We start from the raw sequence: 22486 nt of genomic DNA on the forward strand, positions 1-22486 counted from the left end.
CACTCTTTCTTCATACTGTAAAACGAGAAATTTTTGCGTGCATTTTAATTTCGCGAATTTCGCGAGCGCCAAAATTCGCGAAATTAAAATGCACGCGAAAGTTTTTGTCTACACTACATGCATTGAACGCCAGTGGCAATTCGCGAAAAAGGCTGTCAGCTCCAATTCGCAAAAATTTCATGCCGCGAATATATCATGTTTTACAGTACCTTGAAAATTATACTCAATGCATAAACTTATAATAAGGTCGGTCAGAAGTCAAGTAAAAATTTTCAATTCCCCAAATATGTGTATCTGCACTCTTTAATAGACAGGTATAGCAAACCCAGTTCGTGAAAAGTGAACATTTAAGATATTTCTGACAAACCTGTTATTTCGATATTTTGCCAGTTATGTGAAACTGTCATCACACATTGTGAAGACATTGTACTATACACCTATTGGGAGAATCATGCATTATGGCGGAGGCATAAGTCGCCATAGCGACATTTCTAGTTTGTTATTAATGTCAAAGTGGGATTTCCCTGTAAAAAGAGACTGGGAGACAGTAGTTAATCATGGTAACAAACTTGTTATACTGCCCCCAGAGGTGGAATCCATATAGCTACCGGTAACCATAATCCTCCCATTGGTGTGTGTGTGTGTGTGTGTTTGTGCAGGTGGTCATGTCTACTTTAATATATATACCACATGGACCAAATTGCACAGCCAGTACACTGCAGATTGTTTCATGTACGTACAGCTGTAGCCCTTTTATGTGCCCAGACACTAATAACTTAACTCCCCAAGCTTTTTCACCAGCATTAAGTATCAAGTCAATTCAAAATCTGACCTAGTTAGAGATTAGCAAGCCCACCCAGGTGTAATAATGTGCCTCAGTCCAACAGGAAGGCCAGGGTGACATGATAAAGGATTAGGGGGATAAGGTTATTTCTATTCATTGACAATAAGAATCCGGGTATCTGCGCCAATCATCGGCAAAGAAAGTGCTCCAGCCCGTGTGTCCAAATCAAAGAGATTTTTCTCCTCCCCACCACTAGAGGGCGGACTCTACAATGGAGTCAGTGATTTCATGGGGGCCGCCATTGTACCACTTAGTAATGGCGGACTTTGCGTACTAAGTATTCATTTTTACAGCGCGTATTACGCGAACTTCTGAACTTTTACGCGAGTAGGCACTTGATTTTGGCTGCTCCTCGGTTGCTCGTTTGCTAGCGTGTTAGCACGAGGGGTGAGCCTACCGCCTCGTTGTCATCCAATGCTCCCCTTGCGCTCACAAAACAATGGTACAGGGCGTATGAAGACCCTGCACTCTAGCAGTCACTGGGGAAAATCTCTTTGGTCCAAATTCAGTAGATCGGCAGATTAGGGGTTAAGATTTTAAGTATACATCAATCAGGGCAGCCCTGCCCAAGCTTTGACAATTACTGTTGATGTCACTTAAAGGACAAGTCCACCTTCATGTACATGTGGATTGGGTGAATGCAGCAATATTAGTAAGATTTGTAAGATTTTATTGACTCTATCAACCCCCTCTCGGGGTATGAGAGTAGAAACATATTTACAATACATGAATACAAAAATATAAGTGATAATGTACATGTACATTTGAAAATAACAGATATAAATAGATATGTTTACAAAACAAGGCGTAAAGGATGTTTAACTACTCTACCACTACGTGTACAAACATTCACATCTACTTCACTTTCTACAAAACTACTGTCTTTCTTCTTTGGTATTGAAGAGAACTGAAACATAATAATTCTGACAAATTTGGCTAGTTTTTTCAAATGGCAAGCATTAGTTTTATTGAATAATTTGGCCATATGTAATGTACTTGGTCTACTGGCCGTCAAGCTACTTGGTAAAGACAATAGTCTCTCTTTGTTGAAAAAGGGACAAACAAAAATATAATGAAATTCATCCCCTATATCGTCGGATGAACATATAGCACAATGCAATTTATCTGTCAGGCTTGCATCAAACCTGCCCTTATTAACGGGTAATCCATTAGATCTACATCTAAATTTACTTAATGTAATATAATCTTTTCTTACACAAGACCTGTAAATACTTCTCTAACATCAAATTATCCTTAAACATTCTATGATTTGTACAGATTCTATTTGACCATGTTGCTGCTCTCCACTCTTGAATAAACATATCAAAAAGTCTAACTTTTGAGGTGTGTGAAATCCATGCAGCACTAAATCCACCCCCTTGTGCTTACCACACATTCCCTAGCCCTGCATAATAAAAAATATTTGCGATTAATAATAACCATTGTGATTTTGACGGGGAGTGTATGTCTCCTTGTAAATGCAGAAGAAATTTGAAAATTGTACATGAGTGTTTGGTTTCTTTTCCCTTGACTAATCTCAACCAGAATCCAATCATTCGACATTTAATATAGTTCAAAATTACTCCACGTCCAGTTTCACCATAAACCATACAATCAGGAGTACATTTGTTCACAAGCAAAATTTTTCTTAAGAATTTCCTATTTAAGATTTCAATTTGGACTATACACTCATAGCCCCAGACTTCACAACCATAGAGTAAAACAGGTAAAACAAGATGATCAAATAGATGGCACTATGTGTCCACAGAGAGCTGTAACTTTTTAGCCTTGACCAACATGCTATAAAGTGCTTTTCTAGCTTGTGTGACTTGTTTAGAAATTGCCTTTTTAAAAGTACCATTATAATTGAATTTAAATCCAAAGTACACAAAGTCATCTACAACCTCAAGTGAAAGTTTGGGAAAAATTGGACAATCCGTTCAAAAGTTATGAATTTTTGAAGTATTTGTGCAGTCACTACTGGATGAGAAGACTACTACAGTGTCTGATGTCACATGCGTAGAACAATACAAAGTGAAAAAAGTGATGAGGTGAAGGAAAATATAAAGAGAATTTGACAAAATTTCATTTTTTGAAAAGAGTGCACATTTCCTCAACTTGTCACTGACTTATGTTAGGACAATAATTCCCCCCTGCCTTCTGAAAGAGGCAAGTCAAGTGTGCTTTTATTATGCGAGAAAAGTGAAAAAATGTTGAATTTTCTTTATATTTTCTTTATATCATTGTACTCATGTGACATCACGAGCTGTAGTATTCTTCTCATCCAGCAGTGACTGAGCAGAAACCTTAAAAATTCAGAACTTTTGAACGTATTGTCCGATTTTCCTCAAACTCTCACTGATGTGTTCTACTAATATTGCTGCATTTACTCAATCCATGTGTCTATGAAGGTGAACTTTTCCTTTAATCACTTGTATACATGCGCATTACAGTCGACGTCACACAGTGTTTGGCTTTCTTTCGTCGTCAAATGCCACTCCTTGCTGGCAATTAAGTGACTATGGCTTCACAAACTGAATTGATGAATGTCAGCGAGTTGCTCCTCTCACGGAGCGTCAGTGACAAAGTCCTTGCTTGTATGGCTTTCAAAAAAAAAACAGAAAGAAATGTTCGGTGGAATTACAGAAGCAAGCTGTGGAGATTTGGACCCATGTGTTTACCCAGGAGTAGGAGTAGAGGAGTGTTTGTAGTCACGGTCATTTTGTGTGTGTATGTGTCTGTGTCTGTGTCTGTGTCTGTGTTTATCTGTGTGTTTGTGTGTGTGCTTTTTGTGTGGTTTTGTTGATGCAAAAGGGCATATCCAAAATGTATATTGATGATAGTGATGATCATTTCTTATGCAACAAATCCTTGTGTATTACTTCATTAAAGCAAGATATGTCTTCCAGGGAAAAGAAAGAAAAAACATCATGAAGAGAGGCCCATCAAACTTTTGCTTGTGTTTTTCCTATTAAATGTCTCATGAATTGAATGGTCATTACCTTGAATGTCCAAAAAAATTAATGATACAAACATGCAAATCTCTATGACACGATTTCTCTGCAGCGGGATGGCAATCAGACCACTTGACTTCAGGGAGTACGAGTGGAAGCTGCAACCGTACATCAACAAGGTGAACATCATACGAGCCATGGTCAGCCATGTGGTGAGTAATACCCATTAATCCTTCCTGTCCCAGGTACTCTGGACAGTGTGTGTACAATGCTATGGAGTGTGCATCAATTAATCAGTGAATTGTTCTGTGTGTCCAACCAGATGGAGTCTTGGGTTTTCACATAACCTCAATTGACTTGTTTTCTTGTGAAGCCCACCTACACACTACATGACCTGAGTCATATGACCTTCCAACCATGAGATCAGGTCATGTGACCTGGCAACGCACACTGTGCGACCTGACCTTGGGACCCGCAACCTGCCTCCCATACATGAGCATAACTAGCAGCTAGCCAGCTATAAACGCATGACCATTTGAAAAGAAAAAAAATCAACATGCCAAAACCTTCCGATCAGTTCCTGTGACCTAGTCCTAAGACCTGACACATGGGTGTTTGGTGATGTCAAACCGACAGTCGGACGGTCGCGTAGTGTCAGCGTGCTTTAAAAAAAAGCAGATGTGATGCTAGTGTAACAGGAAAATGTCTTATTCTCCATTCTTTCTATTGGCTCATATTCTTGAAATATGATATCACTATGAATAACGAAGGATTTGCACTTAACCATGTTGGACCTGTTTTTTGTATTAAAAAAAAAATGGACTTGAATACGGTATGCAGTAATGCCTGCCACTCCCACCCAACACCACCCACTATCTGAATTTTATGAAAACATCGGTCTGTTTACCAGGTTGACTTGTGTAACTATTCAATGAAGAGATTGTTTTATAATCATTGTAACTTGTGGATGGTTAAACTTCTTATAAAAATTGCAGTGCTCTTCTTTCAAGCCTGTCTAATTTTCATACACCCTCTATCTTGAGGTTGTGACTCTGGGTTATGACTGCCATCTAAAGATGTACTGTAAACGTCAATATTTTCGCGCGATTAATTTTTCGCGCTGAGCGGCTCGAAAACGTATTCGCGGGTTCTTAAATTCGCGCTCCGCAGCAGGTTACTTTACTGTAGTACACATTCACTGCTTTCATCCAAAGCCTCTGCTACATAGCTTGCTATGCCAGCGTACGACAAGCGACGTAGCGAGCGGCTCGACTGCGAGTACAAGCACTCAAATACGTAGTACAGCTGTGACTGTAGTACCGTAGGTGTCACGGTGGAATGTAGCATTGGTGCATGCGGTGCACACATGCATGCTACAGTACACAGCAATCTATCGTCTCTTCGCACAGTACTAGTAGCGTAAACATGCCTGTACATTGTACTACGTAGCAGTATCATCGATGAAGCGCACACAATTCATCCCGTTCAAAATGTGCATAGAAAATTGTGAAGATATATTCGCGCGTTTTTGAATTCGCGCTAGCCGAACGTAGCGCGAAATCCGCGAAAATTAATGTACCGCGAAAATTTCCACGTTTACAGTATTACAAATCCAAGCTAAAACCGCATCCTTGTCTTCAAATCAAGATTTAAAAAGTTCCATTTTCTCCCTGCTGTTATACACTGCAGCTGAAGATTGCCATTCATTCATGGGAAATTTTGTTCTGTAGCCATGCATCAGTTTTTCAAAGCTGAAATGTCCAGCTTATTTTGCTAGAGAAAAGGGCATAAAAATGGGGAGCATGTTGTGCAAGGACTAATTATAAAAAGCAAGGACACAAACTGAAATGCAGATACCATTTTCGTGTGACGCACGTCCGTGCACTTTCACCTTTTTATTCATTCATCTGGAGATCAAGACACAGCCTTTTGGACCTCCTACATGGTAGTACTTCAACTCTTTTCTATGACTTCTTCGTCTCTGCCATATTAATTAGCAGGCCACATGATTATTGATTGCTTACTGAAAGGTACTTTCACTGAAGGAATTATTGGTTCACTCCAGAATGACAAAATGAGTCTTATGGGGCTTCACGCAATGCTCTGTCCATGAGGACTAACCTATTACTGTAAAACATGATATATTCGCGTCATGAGATTTTCGCAAATTGGAGCCAACGACCTTTCTAACAGCTTAAAATTTTCGCGAATTGCCACTGGCATTCAATGCATATAGTGTAGACAAGAACTTTCGCATGCATTGTAATTTCGCAGATCTTTGCGATCGCAAAATTCCCAAAATTAAAATGCACGTGAACATTCCTCATTTTACAGTAAACAAAAAACTGGGAAAGCATATCGCCTACATGTAATGATGTCATTCCCATATTTCTCATCCCTACCCTCCCACTGCCATCCCCCTCCCCATCTCCCTCCTCCCTCCTCCCCCCTCCCAGGACCTAGGAGGGCCTGATCCCCCCTCTCTGAGACCACAGTGGCTCCACATCTCATCCAAGAGGCTCACCCAGTCACTGGATGTTGGCAAGGTGAGCTGACCCTTGACCCTTCTTGCCCATATGTGAGAGATGTTCCGTCTCGCTTTGCAAACTTCCCAACCCTTCCTGAATTTGGAGAAAAGAATCTGAATTTTGACAATTCTCAGCACTTGTTTTAATAGGAGTTTCCTTTTTTGTGTGTGTGTGTGATTATTTTGCTACACACTCCTATCGGAACTGTTTTTTCTTTCCTTCTTTTGAGCTAAATCATCACTATTTTTCAGTCAGAAAGGTTGAGATGTCTGGCTTTGGCATCAGAAAGCATGTTGTCCATATGGAGAGCTTTCAAGGAAATTCAAAGGCTATTTTGGGTAATATGTGAAGATTTAGAGAGGAAAATATCTGTAATGAAACTCCCATAGTTTCTTACCATAGTATAATCACTTTGACATATTCCTGAAAACAGTTTTGGTTTACCAGTAATTATTGAATTTATTTCTAATTCTGTTGGATATAAATCACTAAAGGAAAAGAAACTTGTATATATTTGTAGCCTATTGAGCTGATGTTGAAATTACAGGTATTGATTTGAATGAAATCTCTTTTGGCTTTGATCTGTTGTCTTGTACCATGGAACCCTTTCATTTGTAGTATCATCTGTCACTCGGAAACTGTCTATTTCAGAGTTGGTAGAAACGATCCTTTTGACCAAACTTTTATGGGCATTCTTCCTCTTCCCCCAGCTTGCCCAGACCTTTGGAGCATTTAGCTCCGTGGACGTCCAGATGATTGACAGGCGACATGCTCTGCTTGCTGTGGCAACGTACGGAGGGTGGGTGCAGAACTCCTTTGTCTTTTTGCTGGTGTAGCATTGATTGTCAATATTTTGCAGACAACTAACTGCCCATGAACGGATGTCTTCTTAACCCCTCTCCCCCATCCAGTTATTTCTTTCTATACCAAATAATTTGTTCTAGAGAATGAGGAAACATTGTTGGAAAGATGTTGATCTTGAAATAGTGATTGGAAGTGGGCGATAGAGAATTTGTCAGGTCTGTAAATCAAAAGGCAGCAAAGTTTGTACAGAAGTAACCGCATCTGCAAAAGTATGAACAAATGAAGTTCACTGAAATAGCCAAGTTTAAAAGGAAAACAAATAATTAGATAAAAGATTAAATCAGTAGCTCATACAATATTTCAACTTCTTCCTTTCCATGAGACAAGATAATTTGATTTGCTCCATAGTTGCATATGTCATAGTAGTTTGAGTCCATATTGCCAAACCAGGGGGAAGTTTGAGATGAGGATTGGAATCTGGTGCTTTAGATTCTGTTTGCTATCATATCTAAAGAGAAAGGAAAAATGGAATGAAAATAAAGGTACCACAATAGGGGCTAAATGCTGTTGATGATCATCTCTTGAAGATATCTGGCTTTTGTCAAATTTGTGAAATTCTCTTCTTGGACACTTTTAGGAGCAAGGACATTATGAGGGCCTTCAGGAATCACCAAAAGTTGTCTGTGGTGAAGTACAGCCCCCTCTATCATAGCCCGAGAGTTAGGATGGGACTCTGGTGAGTTGTTGCTGCTTTTGTTTTGTTTTGTTGTGTTTTGTTTTGTTTTGCTTTGCTTTTTTTTTGGGGGGGGGGTTGGTTTGGTTTTGGTTTTTGGTTTTTGGTTTTCACATCATATATCACAACTCCATATCTTGATTGCATTCTACACATGTTCCAAATTGCAAAAAGAGTAGAGAATACTTTAAATTGACAGGATAGGTATTAGAATCAAGGGATAGTTTGAGAATACAGAATTCTTACTCATTATATGTGTGCTTCTTCCTTATAAAGATGTGTATAACCAAAATCTATTCAATGAACCATTGATTCGCCTGTTGGATAGATTATCCTGTCTGGAGATATTGAAAATATTGAGGTAGTATTCTCACTTGAGGGAGGTTTTATAGCAAAATAGATGATATGCCAGTTTATTCTCAGATGATGAAATAAAAGATGTATATTTTGACCAGTGTAGAGTATGTGATATTTCTGATTACAAAAGAAAGAGCAAAATCTTGTAGACTCTTCTGTTGTTCTCTTTCCTCTAAAGGGGAGCCCTGCTGGTGTCTGGTGCTGTGTGCGTCTGGGCATTCTTTGGCAGCCATTCCAAGTCAAGCAGATGAGGAGAGTGGTTGTCATGACAACCATCGAGTGAAGAAGGCCCATGCTTCCATGCCTGTTGGAGGGCTTGTGTTCTCCCGGACATCCGGCTTGATTCCTTTGCCATGCCTGTAACCATCAGGTTACTGACTGCCCTGATATGTCAAGGGCGTGTGTTAAAAGTAGATCCACTGGGTCACATGACTTTGTCACCTGACAAGTTCCATTGTCACGTTGGATTCTTAGAAATGCAATGCTTCTCCTTAGCAGCATTTCTCGCAATTTTTGAGGTAAAGTGCAATTAATCCAATGCAGAAATCCCGCAATCATAGATCTGCATTGTGGAAAGAAAGAAATTGTAAATTTTGTCTGTATCTGTCTCTTTCTGTAACTTTTCCTTATGTATTTTGTGTCACTAAGACCCAAGATAAGATGTGCTGTGTGTTAAAGGTAAAACATAGTTCTTGTTCGCCTGCAGAACAGTCAAATTTTACTCCAAAATGTACATGTATGCCTAAGAAATGTGTGGAATAATGCTGTAATAACAAAATACATGTATTCGTTGGGTAATGGCGGAAAATACAAAATATTAACTAAAAAGGTTCGCCGGCAGGGGTTCGACGGGGGGGCCGAGTTGTCCCTCTGAATTGTACAGTTGTACTATGGGAGAACTTCGCGTTCTGGCTGGTCACAGTTAGGGGCCGATTTGATACAACGTGCGCATCAAAGAGATTCTATTTGGCACGCGAGCATACAAAATGAATGTGCGTCTGTGTATGAAATATGGCGATCACGAACTGCATGTAAATATTGTCTGAAATATGGCGGAGTTGCCTCCATGTTCGAGTTAGCCTGGATCCTCCATGGAATAAAAGTTGGTATTCCAACTTTAATTAATCTATACTTTTAATCTCAAAATACTCCAAAACTACTCGTCATCCTGGCAGACTGCGTCAACCAGGTAAGTTTCTCGGTAGACCCTTACGATATATTGCAAGCAAATGTCAAATGGTGCAAGACGGGTTCTCGAACCCTTACCAGAACTGTGTTTTCACTTTAAGATATAATGGTATTAGTTACGTACTGCTTCCGATTTCTTGGAAGGACATCAATGTCTGTGCAAAATTTCTGAGTCAACGGCTATTTTGCATCAATTTGAAGATGTCATTAACATGCAGCAAGTTCATGCTGATTGCCAAACGGGAAATTGTAATACCGTAATCAGCATGCGCACAGATTACCCAGCGGGGAATTAGCAACTAATCGTCATCAATCATTGGTATTAGCTGCTGTTGGGAGTGAGCAGACCAAATTGCCATGGAGCTGACCCCTCCCTGTTCACTGCCACTCGATATTGCCACTGTTTGATCCATGCCTGATACTTGCATGCAATGATGTCTTTCCAGCGACTATGAGGTCTGCTGGGATTAATTTCCGACTTGCAAATATTCCTGGCGTTGACGAGATGTCTGTCTTTTTTATATCACGTTCGCCATTATCTCCCGTCGGGATTTATAGCTCAAGTGCAAGAGCCAGAACAATCCTTGTAGAGTTTTTGTCTGTATTACAGAACAGACACACATAGACACACATATTATACTGACATACTTGCCAAGCATTCATGTTTTTATATGAACATTCCATCTTTTTTCTTTTTCTTTTTCTTTTTTGTCAGGAGAGAAGAAGCCTTATCAAATGTTATATATTCATATATTTATGACCAGCAGTTAATAGTAAAGTATGAGTGATTGATAAAATTCATATTTTATGCTAATTGTACTTCCGTTTTTTCCCATTTGTTAAGCTGCGGGGTTGGCAGGTATGCACACACAGCAGCATACAAAATTGCTGCTCGTTATAACCAGTAAGTAGATTTGGTGGAGTTAATAGATCTGGCCAAGGTTGGAGCCAGTCAAGACTTATACAGCAGAACTTCATGGCCACGAATGCAGATGCAATGGGTTCCTGTTATAATGTTATAGTGAACACGATTATATCGAAACTCTCGTTAAACAAAGTACAAATTCAGGTCCTAAATTTATCATCTCTCTATCTTTATGTACTCAACTGTTTAACTATAATGAAATTTTGAATGAAAGAAAATTGCCGGTCGTGAGGATTTCTTAATAACAGGAGTCACATGTACAACAAGATTTCCATAATAGTAGCATGCGGGAGGATTTTTCTGGTACAACTGTCATTATATCACTTACCCTTTTGTTCGCTTAAACAAGATTTCATTTTACTGAGAAAACTCTCACAGTCCGATCTATCCCATTATAAAGGGGTTCACCTTTACACTTTTCTGCTTTGACTGCAGATTACATTGTTTAGATTGATTTTATCTCCACCCTGAAGGAGGCCAGAGGCGTTAGTTTCAATCCCTATGTTTGGTGGTTCTGTACTAGTATCAACAATGGTATACTATTTTCGTATGTGGTACAATAATGGTATATTATATTATACATAATGTCCTCAAGGTGATGCAGATTCTAAACACTGGTATGAGTAGGAATCTCTATAGTGCTGACTTCATTTGACTTCAAATGTGACATTTTTGTTGGAAATATATACCCAAAATATTCAAGAAATGTGCAGCACCAGAAAGATGAGATATGCATTGTACCATACAGTTTTCATATTGAACAATCCTGCATAGGAACAAAGAAAAAAAAATAAAATGAAATAAAAAATATTCAACTGTTTGCCAACTATTCGTACTACTGCCCACCACGTTTGCTGTGCTCAGAATGAACCCAGCTGGAGGGATGATTGGGCAGTGGAGTGATTATGCACAGCATGTTTATTTGAAAAATGTGAACTATGCCAACAAGGCTGTGTGCCCAGACTCCTACGCCATAGCTGCCAAGTCTCCTCATTCTGCAGGAGACTTCCTGAAACTGAAAACTTCAGTATTTCTTCATCTCTGGATAAGAGAATACATGTATAAAAATCTCTGTGATTTAGGAATTATATTTGGCAGTGCACGTATATGCGTCTAACATGGAAGTATCTCCCTGATTGCACCTCGGAATCTCCCTGATTTTGACGAGTATAGTGCACCCCCGTTATAACGAACACGATTATAACGAAATTCCGGTTACAACGAAGTAAAAATTCAGGCCGCAAGATTATGCACTCTTTGTATTTTTATTGTTTATTTGTTCAGTTACAACGAAATTTCGATATAACGAAAGAAAACCGCCAGTCCCGAGGACTTCACTATAATGGGAGTCCACTGTAAATATCAGAAACCCCGGGCCCCACTTCATAAAATTTGTTAGGATAGCAAGTCTTTGCTAGAATAGCAACTTCCTGTAGCAACAGACAATCCGGAAGCTGGATTCTTGTTGTTACCATGACAACTGCCACTACAGCTAGATTAGCTTTCATAGCAACTTTATATGAAATGGGGTTCTAGTTTTGAGGGTCATATCAAGGAATGCATAAGATGAATCTTAAATGGTTCACAGTGTCTCGATTTAACATCAGCTTTACTCCAGAAATAACAATCAAGTGAGGACTGTAATGCTTGAACCAGAGGAGTGGTGGGAGAGGGCGGTAGAAAATGTTTGTCAAACTCTGATACTTTATCATAAAAGATGAAATATCTTCCTATTTTCATTAAAAGGTGAGATCACCAACCATGAAGCTGTAATGGTTCGATGGCAATCTCATTCCCTAAATGGTCTGACTTTGTGTGGTGTGTGATGCACACGTATACCTGTGTGTTTCATGTCAATTAAAGGACAAGTCCACCTTCATATACATAGGGATTGAGAGAATGCAGCAATATTAGTATAACACATCAGAGAAAGTTTGAGGAAAATTGGACAATCCGTTCAAAAGTTACGACTATTTTAAGTACATGTGTATCTGCGCAGTCACTGCGGGAAGAGAAGACTACTACAGTGTATGATGTCACATGCGTACAACTATATAAGGAAAATAAAAAGAGAATTTCACAAAACTTTACTTTTTGAATAAAGTGCACATTTCTTTGACTTGCTACTGACATATGTTAAGGGTAATATTATTCCCCCTGCCTTCTGAAAGAGAGAAGTTGAGTGTTCTTTTGTTATGCGAGAAAAATGGAAATATATTGAATTTTCTTTATTCTTTCTTTATATCGTTGTACTCATGTGATATCACAAGCTATAGTAGTCTTTTCATCCAGCCGTGACTGAGCAGAAACTTCAAAAATTCATAACTTTTTAACGGATTGTCCGATTTTGCTCAAAATCTCACTGATGTGTTCTACTACTATTGCTGCATTCACTCAACCTACATGTCTATGAAGGTGAACTTGTCCTTTAATGACAACAAATATTGTCCTCATTGTCTTTCTGCTTTGATGTTGTGGTATTCCGCTTGGACACAGTATTAGTGATATCATTAGGTGGTTCGCCTGAGAGCCTTCATTCGCAAAATACCAAAAAAAAAATATTTTTACCGTCACTCTATCTTTGTTTTCTCTCTCTCTTTCTCTCATGCATATATTAGTGGTGTGATGCTGATATTTGTATGGTTAAATGAATGAATGAATAGAGGAAGGAAGGAAGGAATGAGTGAATGAATAAATTTGCATTTGTTATCCAATGCAACGTCATAACCATTGTACATGTTTACAAATATGCAGTCACTGTAGGCTCCTCTCATCTCTGGGAGGTACGTCATGCACAATAAATGATAATGAAATACATCCTAGAATTATATAATGAGCTTAGAAATTTATTTATGCTCATTCCAGTCATTCTTAACACTTCCTTGCTTATTCTTTCGTTTCGTGTTCCTCATTTCTGTCCAATATATTTCTGCTTTAAACAAATCTGAAGAAGACATTAATGTCAAAAGCTTATAAAAAAAGAACCTGGCTTGCAACATCCTATCTCATCATTTATCATATATATATATATATATATATATATATATATATATATATATATATATTCGACCAGGAGCAGACGTATACCCTTGTGTGTATGTCTGCTTCAGAAACGGATTTTGATCTAACATCACATCGCATCCTGGTCGCTGATGAAGAATGCGATGACTAACCTGTTTGATGTCTTGTTTCTATATCATGCGCTTTCCTCGCCAGGATAAAGCGTTTTAAAGGGAAGGTAAACCCAAAGAGCAATGTGGATTGAGTGAAAGCAACAGCATTAGCAGAACACATCAGTGAAAGTTTGAGGAAAATCGGACAATCGATGCAAAAGTTATGAATTTTTAAAGTTTTGGTGTTGGAACCGCTGGATGAGGAGACTACTAGAGGTTCTGACGTATGAGTGGACAGCAATATAAAGAAAATAGAAAGGAAAATTTAAAAAAATCACTTTTCTAGCATTATGAAAGGGCACTTGCCTAACCGCTTTCAGTAAGCAGGGGGAATAATTGCTACCCTTAACATATGTCAGTATCAAGTTGATGGAATTTGTGGTTTTCATGAAAAATGAATTTTTGTGAAAATTTCTTTATATTTCCTTTATATTGTAGTCCTCTCATACGTCATAACCTCTAGTAGTCTCCTCATCCAGCGGTTCCAACACCAAAACTTTAACAATTCATAACTTTTGCATCGATTGTCCGATTTTCTTTAAACTTTCACTGATGTGTTCTACTAATGTTGCTGCTTTCACTCAATCCACATTGCTCTTTGGGTTTACCTTCCCTTTAAGTCTAATGCCATTTGAGGTTTTTATCACCATATTATATATATGTGTGTGTGTGTGTGTGTGTGTGTGTGTGTGTGTGTGTGTGTGTGTGTTGTGTGCGCGCGCGTGCGTGTGTATGCATACATGTACATAAATATATATCTCAGAAAGCTCGACGCTAACCTTTTTATCTGGTGACCCGTTCGGGCTCTAAAATATTTAAGTCTCAAATTTAGGTGGCTTGGAAAAGAAATGTATAGTGGCCAGAAATATAATAACCCATTTGGAATCTAAAGTGCCCGATCGGGCTACCGAAAGATAGCCTTTTCTGAAATTTGCTTGCCCGACATCAGTTGTTAGTGGTCGCGGGCCACCGCTAAATTCGAGCCCTTATGCATCCATACATATTAATACTGAATACACACACACACACACACACACACACATACATATATATATATATATATATATATATATATATATACATACATACATTCATACATACATACATATTTAAGCTTTCTGTATCACTGGTAGCAATTATGATATGTAAAATGACTCTTGGTTGTTGTTTTTTCGTTGTTTTTTATCAAGACCCTGATATACCGCCTCCTATCAGCAGTAGATGTAGAAATGTCACAGAAATGAAGTTGCAGCAATTTGGGGAAGTTGGGGGGAACGCACACACACACACACACACACACACACACACAATGGTGGCCACCCAGTCTCTTATAAGCAGGTGTGTGTAGCAAAGAATTCGCATCCTATTGTACACAATTATGTTTGTATGCCGGTATTATATGTATTTGCTATGAAACTGAGACCCCAACTTTAATGATCTCTTAAACGGGAGTTTATCTCACCTGGCCCCCTACCTGGACCCTCTAACTGGAGACTCAGATCGCTAGAACATGCAAACAAGACTTAGTCTAGTTTGTGCCCAAAGCGCAAATCACGAGCGCGAAAACGAGCCCTTAAACGTTCCCTGGACGTTCATGGGGTATACTCTGGTGCTATCTTAGCCTTACTTTTGGAATGCAATATGACAAAACTAAAGCGAAAGCGGGAGATGATACATCTCAAGCGGGATACACACAGCTAGAGCGGGAGATTTTCAGAAAATGCCTTCAAAGCGTGAGATCTCCCGCCAAAAGCGGAAGAGTTGGGTCCATCTTTGGATTGGTATTGGCTTCTTGTTTTAAATTACAAACCAAACAAAACCTCAAACTCGACAGGTTTTACTCCAGGCACTTCGTAATGTATCCGAAGGCTTGGTGTGTGGATGCGTGTGCGCGTGTGTGTATGTGTGGTGGGCGGAGTACTCCCACAATGTACCTATTGTAAGTTTGATAGTGTACGTGTGGGTGTGTGCGTGTAAAGTGTGTCTTAATTGGTTTACTCAGTGAAACTGTTAATAGCTGTGGTATATAGGGCCTACATGAAGCCTGTCATCAGTGACCGAGAGATATATATGCAATAGCAACAGGAAAGTAGTCAGGTTTTATGAGGAGCGCTAAATTGAGTCTTCCCGCATTTCATTCTCTGGTCTTTTGTCCATCAGTTCTATTATAGCTGCCTACAAAATCAAACAGAGCGAGGGATGTTATGGACTGTTGGCTGTTCCTGACACGTTAACAATCGCTCTATATGCTCAAATTTGAGAGGCGCATTGGGGTGATTGAATCCATTATCCATCTATAGATAATTTTTTCTTTTTAATTTGGTATTGATCCTGTCTCTCGATTTCTGTTCATGTATCTACTTTTATTCCACCCAATTTGCTTGAAAGTTTGGTTGTTGTTTTTTTCAAAAAGAGACCACTTAAATTATTTAGTCCCTTCCTCCTCACCCTCTCTCTCTCGATTAAAAAAAAAACAGCAAAAAGTGCACAAAAGCATAATCGATATTCTCTTTTCACTTGAAGGTCACGTTAATTGGATCCTCATTATGATGATGTTATTAAACTGGGTTTTTTAACAGAACTTCCATCATACTTTGTGGAGACATGGCTCGTTGCTTCGGGGAGAAATTTAACATCACGCTGTACATAACTGGTCGATTGTCATTCAAATCGAATATAGCTATCTATCATTTCACCCATCATGTCCGTGACATTAATCAGTAGCTATAAAAATGCGCAATAATGTTATACCACTCTTTATTGTTCCTTTGAGAACATTGTTAGTGGTATAGAGAGCTACTTATGGCTGATGGAACCGCGTAGCCGCAATTTCCGCTGCAGAACCCGACTATATCAAACTCGAACTCATGGAAGTACAGCGCATGTGCAGAAATGCCAAGGTCAGATATCATTTAGGAGTAAGATTTTGATATGTTTTTCTTTTTAAAGTATAAATCTACAACTTAAACAACTGGGGATCAGGAAGATTAGATTCACCTTCTGCTCGCATTGGACTGGGACACCTCCGCCTTTTCAGTCCATCATTACTGTCTCTTCTTTGAAAATCAATTCGTTAATCTTGACCTTTGACCCTGATGACTGCGTGGAGAAATTATGAGAAGTAGCTTTATTTTCTTCTTCTTCTTCTTCTTCTTCTTCTTCTTCTTCTTCTTCTTCTTCTTCTTTTTCTTCAGATCGATCAACCCCTATCTCAGCATATTGTCGTTACTATCCACGGTAACAGAAAATATTTTTCGGAAAAAATATGTAGATACTATGTATTGCAAATCAGGAGGGGATCGTTTTTGCATCTATACACATCAAGGCCAAATTAAGGTTTAGAATATACTCCACGTTAATGTTTAGAATATACTCCATCTTCATGGACGCCATGTTGTTGAATAACGTAACTTTGCTTGTGGGCGCCACGCGGCTGACTGACTATGCGCAGAGCCATGTTATTCGCTTCGAAACAGATTAATATTTCTGTGGCAGAACAGTGACGCATGATACCATAGACCTTTATACGAGATGGGGTATATACATGTATTCTAATCATTAATGTGGCCTTGGTGTGTAGATGCAAGAACAATCCTCTCCCGAATTGCAAAGACACAGAGTATCTGCATTTTGTTTTTTGGTTTTGATTTGTTTCTTGTTTTGTTTTGCTTTTTCGACAAGTATTTTCTGTTACCGTGGATTCTAACGACGTTTTGGTGAATCGCTTTTAGGTCTATTTTTCTCTCCAGTTCTTTACAATGTCCAGAAAGACTGACTGGCTTTAAGTCGTGTAGCCAAGGAGGTACCTCCTTGTGTGGGACCGGTACCGTTGGTTACTTCTCGATTAAGGATTTTATATAAGACCTTAACCCTCCAAACTCCCTCATCGTGCAATATACACTCGGTCTTGACATTTTTGTATATCAATGAAACTGACATTGTTATTTTAGTTGAATGTGCATTTATTGTTCTCCTTTTCTTTAATATTTTTATGGGGCAATTTCGGACAAAGAGGTAGTCGCTTTTTTTTTTTTCTTCATTACACCATTTCTCGTCTTTTTCTTTTCCGTACTTATCCTCCTTCTTCCTCTTCTTATTCCTTCCTCTCCTTCCGCATCTTCTTTTTCCTTGTTCTCTCTGCGGTTTTATGGGAACATGTCAGGGTAGACGGCCGAAATTGAATGAGATTTACCTTTGTGTCGCAGCCATGATTGCGTGCAGCCGCAACTCTTGCCTGGCTGATGCCGCCGCAGCAGTGAGGCGGGCATTCGGCCTTGTTCTAGTTTTGAGCCAACCTGAAGCCCATGCAATTAACAGAAAATGCAGGAGATACAAAGATCATAATAAATTCTATATTTAATTACGTATTCTTTTTCTTTTCAAGCTCTCTTCATAGGCTTTATTCATATTTTGTTTGTGTGAGTTTCGCAACATGAGTCAATAAATGGTTAGGGGGCCTATTTGTTTGTTTGTTTGTTTGTTTTGTCATTGCTGCGTCGATATTTGTCTAAATTCTAGGAAATCAAATCTGCACTTTGTTTTTAAAAAACAGGCAGCAGCAGCTATATAGTTCAATGATAAGATTGTTTGCCCAGATTCATCAAGCGCATGCCCCACCCCTCCCCCGGCGGGGCGTCTGCTTCTTTTTGATTTAATTTTGTTTCCCCCGTGCTGATTTAATATGCATAACCCGAAAAAAAAAATCAGTCACTCATCGGAAGCAAAGTTTATCGCTGCCGTCCACTCACCGAAGTGTATCGGATCGCAGTCTGATGAATCCGGCTTGTGTTGGTCGACTATAATACTAGTAATCAGGTCAGTGTCAGACATGTCGGGCGGTGATCCGATGAGGCAAGATCGTCCGATGAGGATATCATGCGCCACACGTCTGACACTCGCCTGATAGTCAACCAACCAAGTCGGATTCATCAGACTTTTATTTATTTGCCCCCCCCCCCCCCCCCGGTTGACGCCCCTGATGCAAGGGATCAACAAAACTTCAGCATTTCATTAGTATATACAGTATGACCACGGATTCCAGTCCATAGGCTATAAGGCCCCAATCACACTGTAGCACGTAACAAAGGCAGAATCGCGTTCTTTGCAAATTGATGCAAGAAAAAAAGAGAAACAATGACTCTCAATTACATATATCTTTATTCAAAGAATATAGTCAACCAACCAAGTCGGATTCATCAGACTGCGATCCGATACACCTCGGTGGGTGGCCGGAAGCAACATACATTGCTTCTGACGAGTGACCGATGAGAGAAAATCTCTGTGGAATGGGGGTATTATATATATTTTTCACCTATTAAATACTTCAGCGGCCACATCAGACCCACACGGAGCCCCAGCCCAGCCGACAAATTCAGCGTGTTCTTTGTACCAGTGATGGTCATGCATGCTGATGAGGCGAACAGTTCCAAGGGTCGCCACAGTATCGTTGCATTCAGCCGCTATTTAAACATTACTCTGATAGGAATGGACCCGTAAAAAGCTTGCATGCTGTAATAACGCGCGCTATAGTGCATGTGCAATAATCCAATCAATAACTTGCTACTACCAAGAAGGTCATACTAGGCGACCCTCACCCCCTTACTGTTATCACTGTGCTATAACATTATTACGATCGAACATGGTTATAACGAAAATCTCGTTACAACGAAGAAAAATTCAGGTCCCAAAATTATCAACTTTATCTTTAGATATTTAATTGTTCAGGTACAAGAGAATTTCGATGTAACGAAAGAAAACTGTCGATCCCGAGGACTTCGTTATAGATGAAGTCAGCCGCCAAATTTTAAATCGGAAATGTAATAACAGCATGTCTGACTTTGAAAATTACACGTGAGCTGAATGGACAACGAGATATACTCCTTCATTTGTTTATAGGCCTACGCATGCACAAGAAATTTTATCCTAACTGCAACGTCAGCTAGACATACATTAAACGAAATTGTGGGCGAAATTACAGCCAGGACTATGGCAGAAATGACGTTCTAGCTGTCTAATGAGCTCTGGAATGAAGTTATTGTTTGTTTTGTTTGTTTGTTTATTTTTTGTGTGCATGTGTGTTTGTATAGTTCTGCATACTGCGGAGAGAAAGGTAGACTAATAAATTGAATTCAATGCGTCACAGCAGGTAAAGGTTTCTCCAGGAACGGATGAGTATGACGCAGACACTGTCTTGACGCAGAATGCTACTGCAGTATACGATACTGGACACAGGTCGTTTTAAATGAATAAAATAAATAAATATATGACCTTGTTTACACGCCTAGGCGTATAGACGTCTTTTGTTTATCAGTATTCTTATCTTGCAGACGGCTCGCCGCGATAAACTTTCCACAAAACACACCCGATGTTGACGTAATAAGTGCTTTGATCATGAGATGACGTGTTGTAAAGCCCTAAGAAATTAAGCAGATTTCTTCAGATGACTACTGGATGTGCGATACAGATTTATGGCTTCTAATACGTGCAATTGACCTTTGCATAGAAAGACGAAACAGAATTGACTTATGTGATACTGATCCGCATTACCCTCTAAAAAGGGGGGGGGGGGGTGCGGGGGCGCATACTATTAGTGAAAACTATAAAGCATTACTATAGGCCTAGAGACTTCTAAAAGTTTCCCAGAAAAGTAAAGCAAACAAATGCTGTCGTACTTTGACCTAGGGCAAAAACCCTCTCAAAGGAAACCATCTGTGATAGAGAAAAACATGTTTTTCTTGCATCCCTTTGTGTTTACGTATCTTTCTAGGTAAGCACTATTTGGGCACCCGTCCCGCTTCATCATGAATATTCATCAGGCAGTAAGATACTGTACTAGTAAATGGCAGAACTCTGGATACGTGTAAAACGTATCGCCGGGAAATGTGAAAGTCTCGAAAAATTGCATCAACGGGGAATGTTAAAACGTCTCGCCGGGAGATGGAAAAATGTTCAGTTTTGCCGAGAAATGTAAAAACGCTGCCGGGAAATGAAAAGATTACGTATTTCCACGGTATTACGGATACATAGGGATGGTGAATATTCATGATGAAGCGGGACGGGTGCCCAGATAGTGCTTACCATCTTTCTAGCTACCTCCGGTACATTATGTTGTTGTTGTTCTTGTTTTTTTTTTATTATTTTGCACCCAAAATTAATGAGCTGGTTTTCAGTAACAATCGTTTGAGTTATGAATTTACTTACCGTTGGTGAACGTGAAACTATAAACTCCTTTCCTGTCAATTCATAGCCTGTAAATGAAATGCAATTGCTATCAACATACTCAAAACAACTCTGCTCGATCCGCTGATTGATCACTTTATTACTAAGTTTCCATTTGTTAAATGATGGTTTGTAGTCCAAAACTCTTTCAAAATGAAATAACTCGAACCAGTTAAACAATAGGGGATGGAACCTTGTGTTTTATACACAGATGCTTTGTGTGTAACAAGTTCAAGGTAATCCACTCTTTATTTACTATAGCCAAGGACCGACAGCCGAAGAAATTTGTTGCATATTTTTCCCACATTTTCATATTGCTTTTACGTTGTCATTTTCAGGCCTGTATATACTGCTTACATAAACACAAACACACAAAAAATGGGGGATAAAACAACCAACGATCCCCAAAACATATCAGCACATCCACAGACCCTCATGCACCTGCCTACTCACACCCACTCCCGTATGTTACACTTTTTATATGATATTCTTTATTTGAATTTCATTCAATGTCAGGCTCACTTTCAGAGTGAAACTAATGAACAAAAATAAAAAGCTGTTTTCGCCTCTCTATCTATCTCTCTCTCTCTCTCTCTCTGTACACACACACACACACACACACACACACACACACACACACACACACACACACACACACATACACACGAATACAGTTCAAATGTCATTGAGGGACCTGAGATACATTAAATCGCAAAGGAATTATACATGGATTATTGTGCATGCCTGATTGTGTTCTCGAAAAAAGAAGAAGAAATGTTTGGACTGATATCAAAATTAATTTGGACAAAAAGAAAAGCAACTATTGCCCTAACTAAGTCTTGTGCCATTGGGAATCTTTAGCTTACAATTTTTACAGCGCTGGCAAATGATGTTGCTATATCACTACTTAACACAAAATAATTGTTGAAAAATGGAAAGCGAGAAACTCAAGCATGTGCGGCGAAAGCTACACAATCATTAGGGCGTAGACAGCAAATTGTTCATGCTCCATAAACATTAATACGTTAATGGACTCTTATCATTGTCATGTCAGAGCATAAATTTGAGCTGAATTGGGACACAATATACCCTGGACATCGTTCAAACGCCAGTGAGCTCTGTTCCAGCTCGCTGACAGCATGGTAGCGAGTCAATATTTGCCCTCGCCGAATGCACCGGCGGTATTAAACCCGCGACATGGCGGCCAGTCGACATCCCTTCCAAGTAATGAGAATGAGAAAATGGCGGCACTGTGTCATTATTATGAAAGCTCTTTGAATCTCTTGATGTTCTGTACTGAAATGGGTTAAATCCTATAGCCATTATCGATTGCATGAGTTCAGATGAAAACGCAGAAAGGATGCAGGCTGTTTACTACTCTTCACGTGTTATTCCATGTGTCCCTTTTTTAAAGCGGCAGCCTGCGATAGCTGATACTACATGATAAGCGTGAAGATTCAGGAACGCAAGAGGAGGAACCCACGGTTTATACAGAATTTGGAGTTTCTAAGTGAAAACATGAATTATGATGAAAAGACGCGAGAGAACCTCCACAAACATAACCAAAACTGTCACACATTGAACAATCGCGGTCGAATAATCTGCTGTAATTGGCGTCTTGATGCCAAGCCTGTAGTTGAGGCAGCTGTATGTAACATTACATGCATAGATGCGCATGCAGAAGCACACCTTTTAAACGGCAAGAACACGTAAAGAAAGAACGTGGTCAAACAGTAACCACTGGAAAAAAAAATAAATAAAA

At 39.3% G+C, this 22486-nt stretch overlaps 1 protein-coding gene across 1 annotated transcript in view; it reads left to right on the top strand.

Moving 5' to 3' along the window:
* The window catches only part of LOC139711901 (poly(A)-specific ribonuclease PNLDC1-like), a 28989-nt gene extending 20464 nt beyond the window's left edge, over positions 1–8525 (top strand). Inside the window, exons 17-21 of the mRNA XM_071623750.1 lie at positions 3911–4010; positions 6255–6344; positions 7037–7125; positions 7768–7866; positions 8399–8525. Of these exons, the coding sequence (XP_071479851.1) occupies positions 3911–4010; positions 6255–6344; positions 7037–7125; positions 7768–7866; positions 8399–8471 (451 nt within the window). The 3' untranslated portion in view covers positions 8472–8525. The remainder of the gene's footprint in view (positions 1–3910; positions 4011–6254; positions 6345–7036; positions 7126–7767; positions 7867–8398) is intronic.
* Positions 8526–22486: the final 13961 nt, after the last annotated feature.

The sequence above is a fragment of the Diadema antillarum genome, unplaced genomic scaffold, assembly GCF_040938485.1.
Source record: "Diadema antillarum isolate AM-2024a unplaced genomic scaffold, OU_Dant_1.0 scf00000040, whole genome shotgun sequence".
Lineage (NCBI taxonomy): Eukaryota > Metazoa > Echinodermata > Echinoidea > Diadematoida > Diadematidae > Diadema > Diadema antillarum.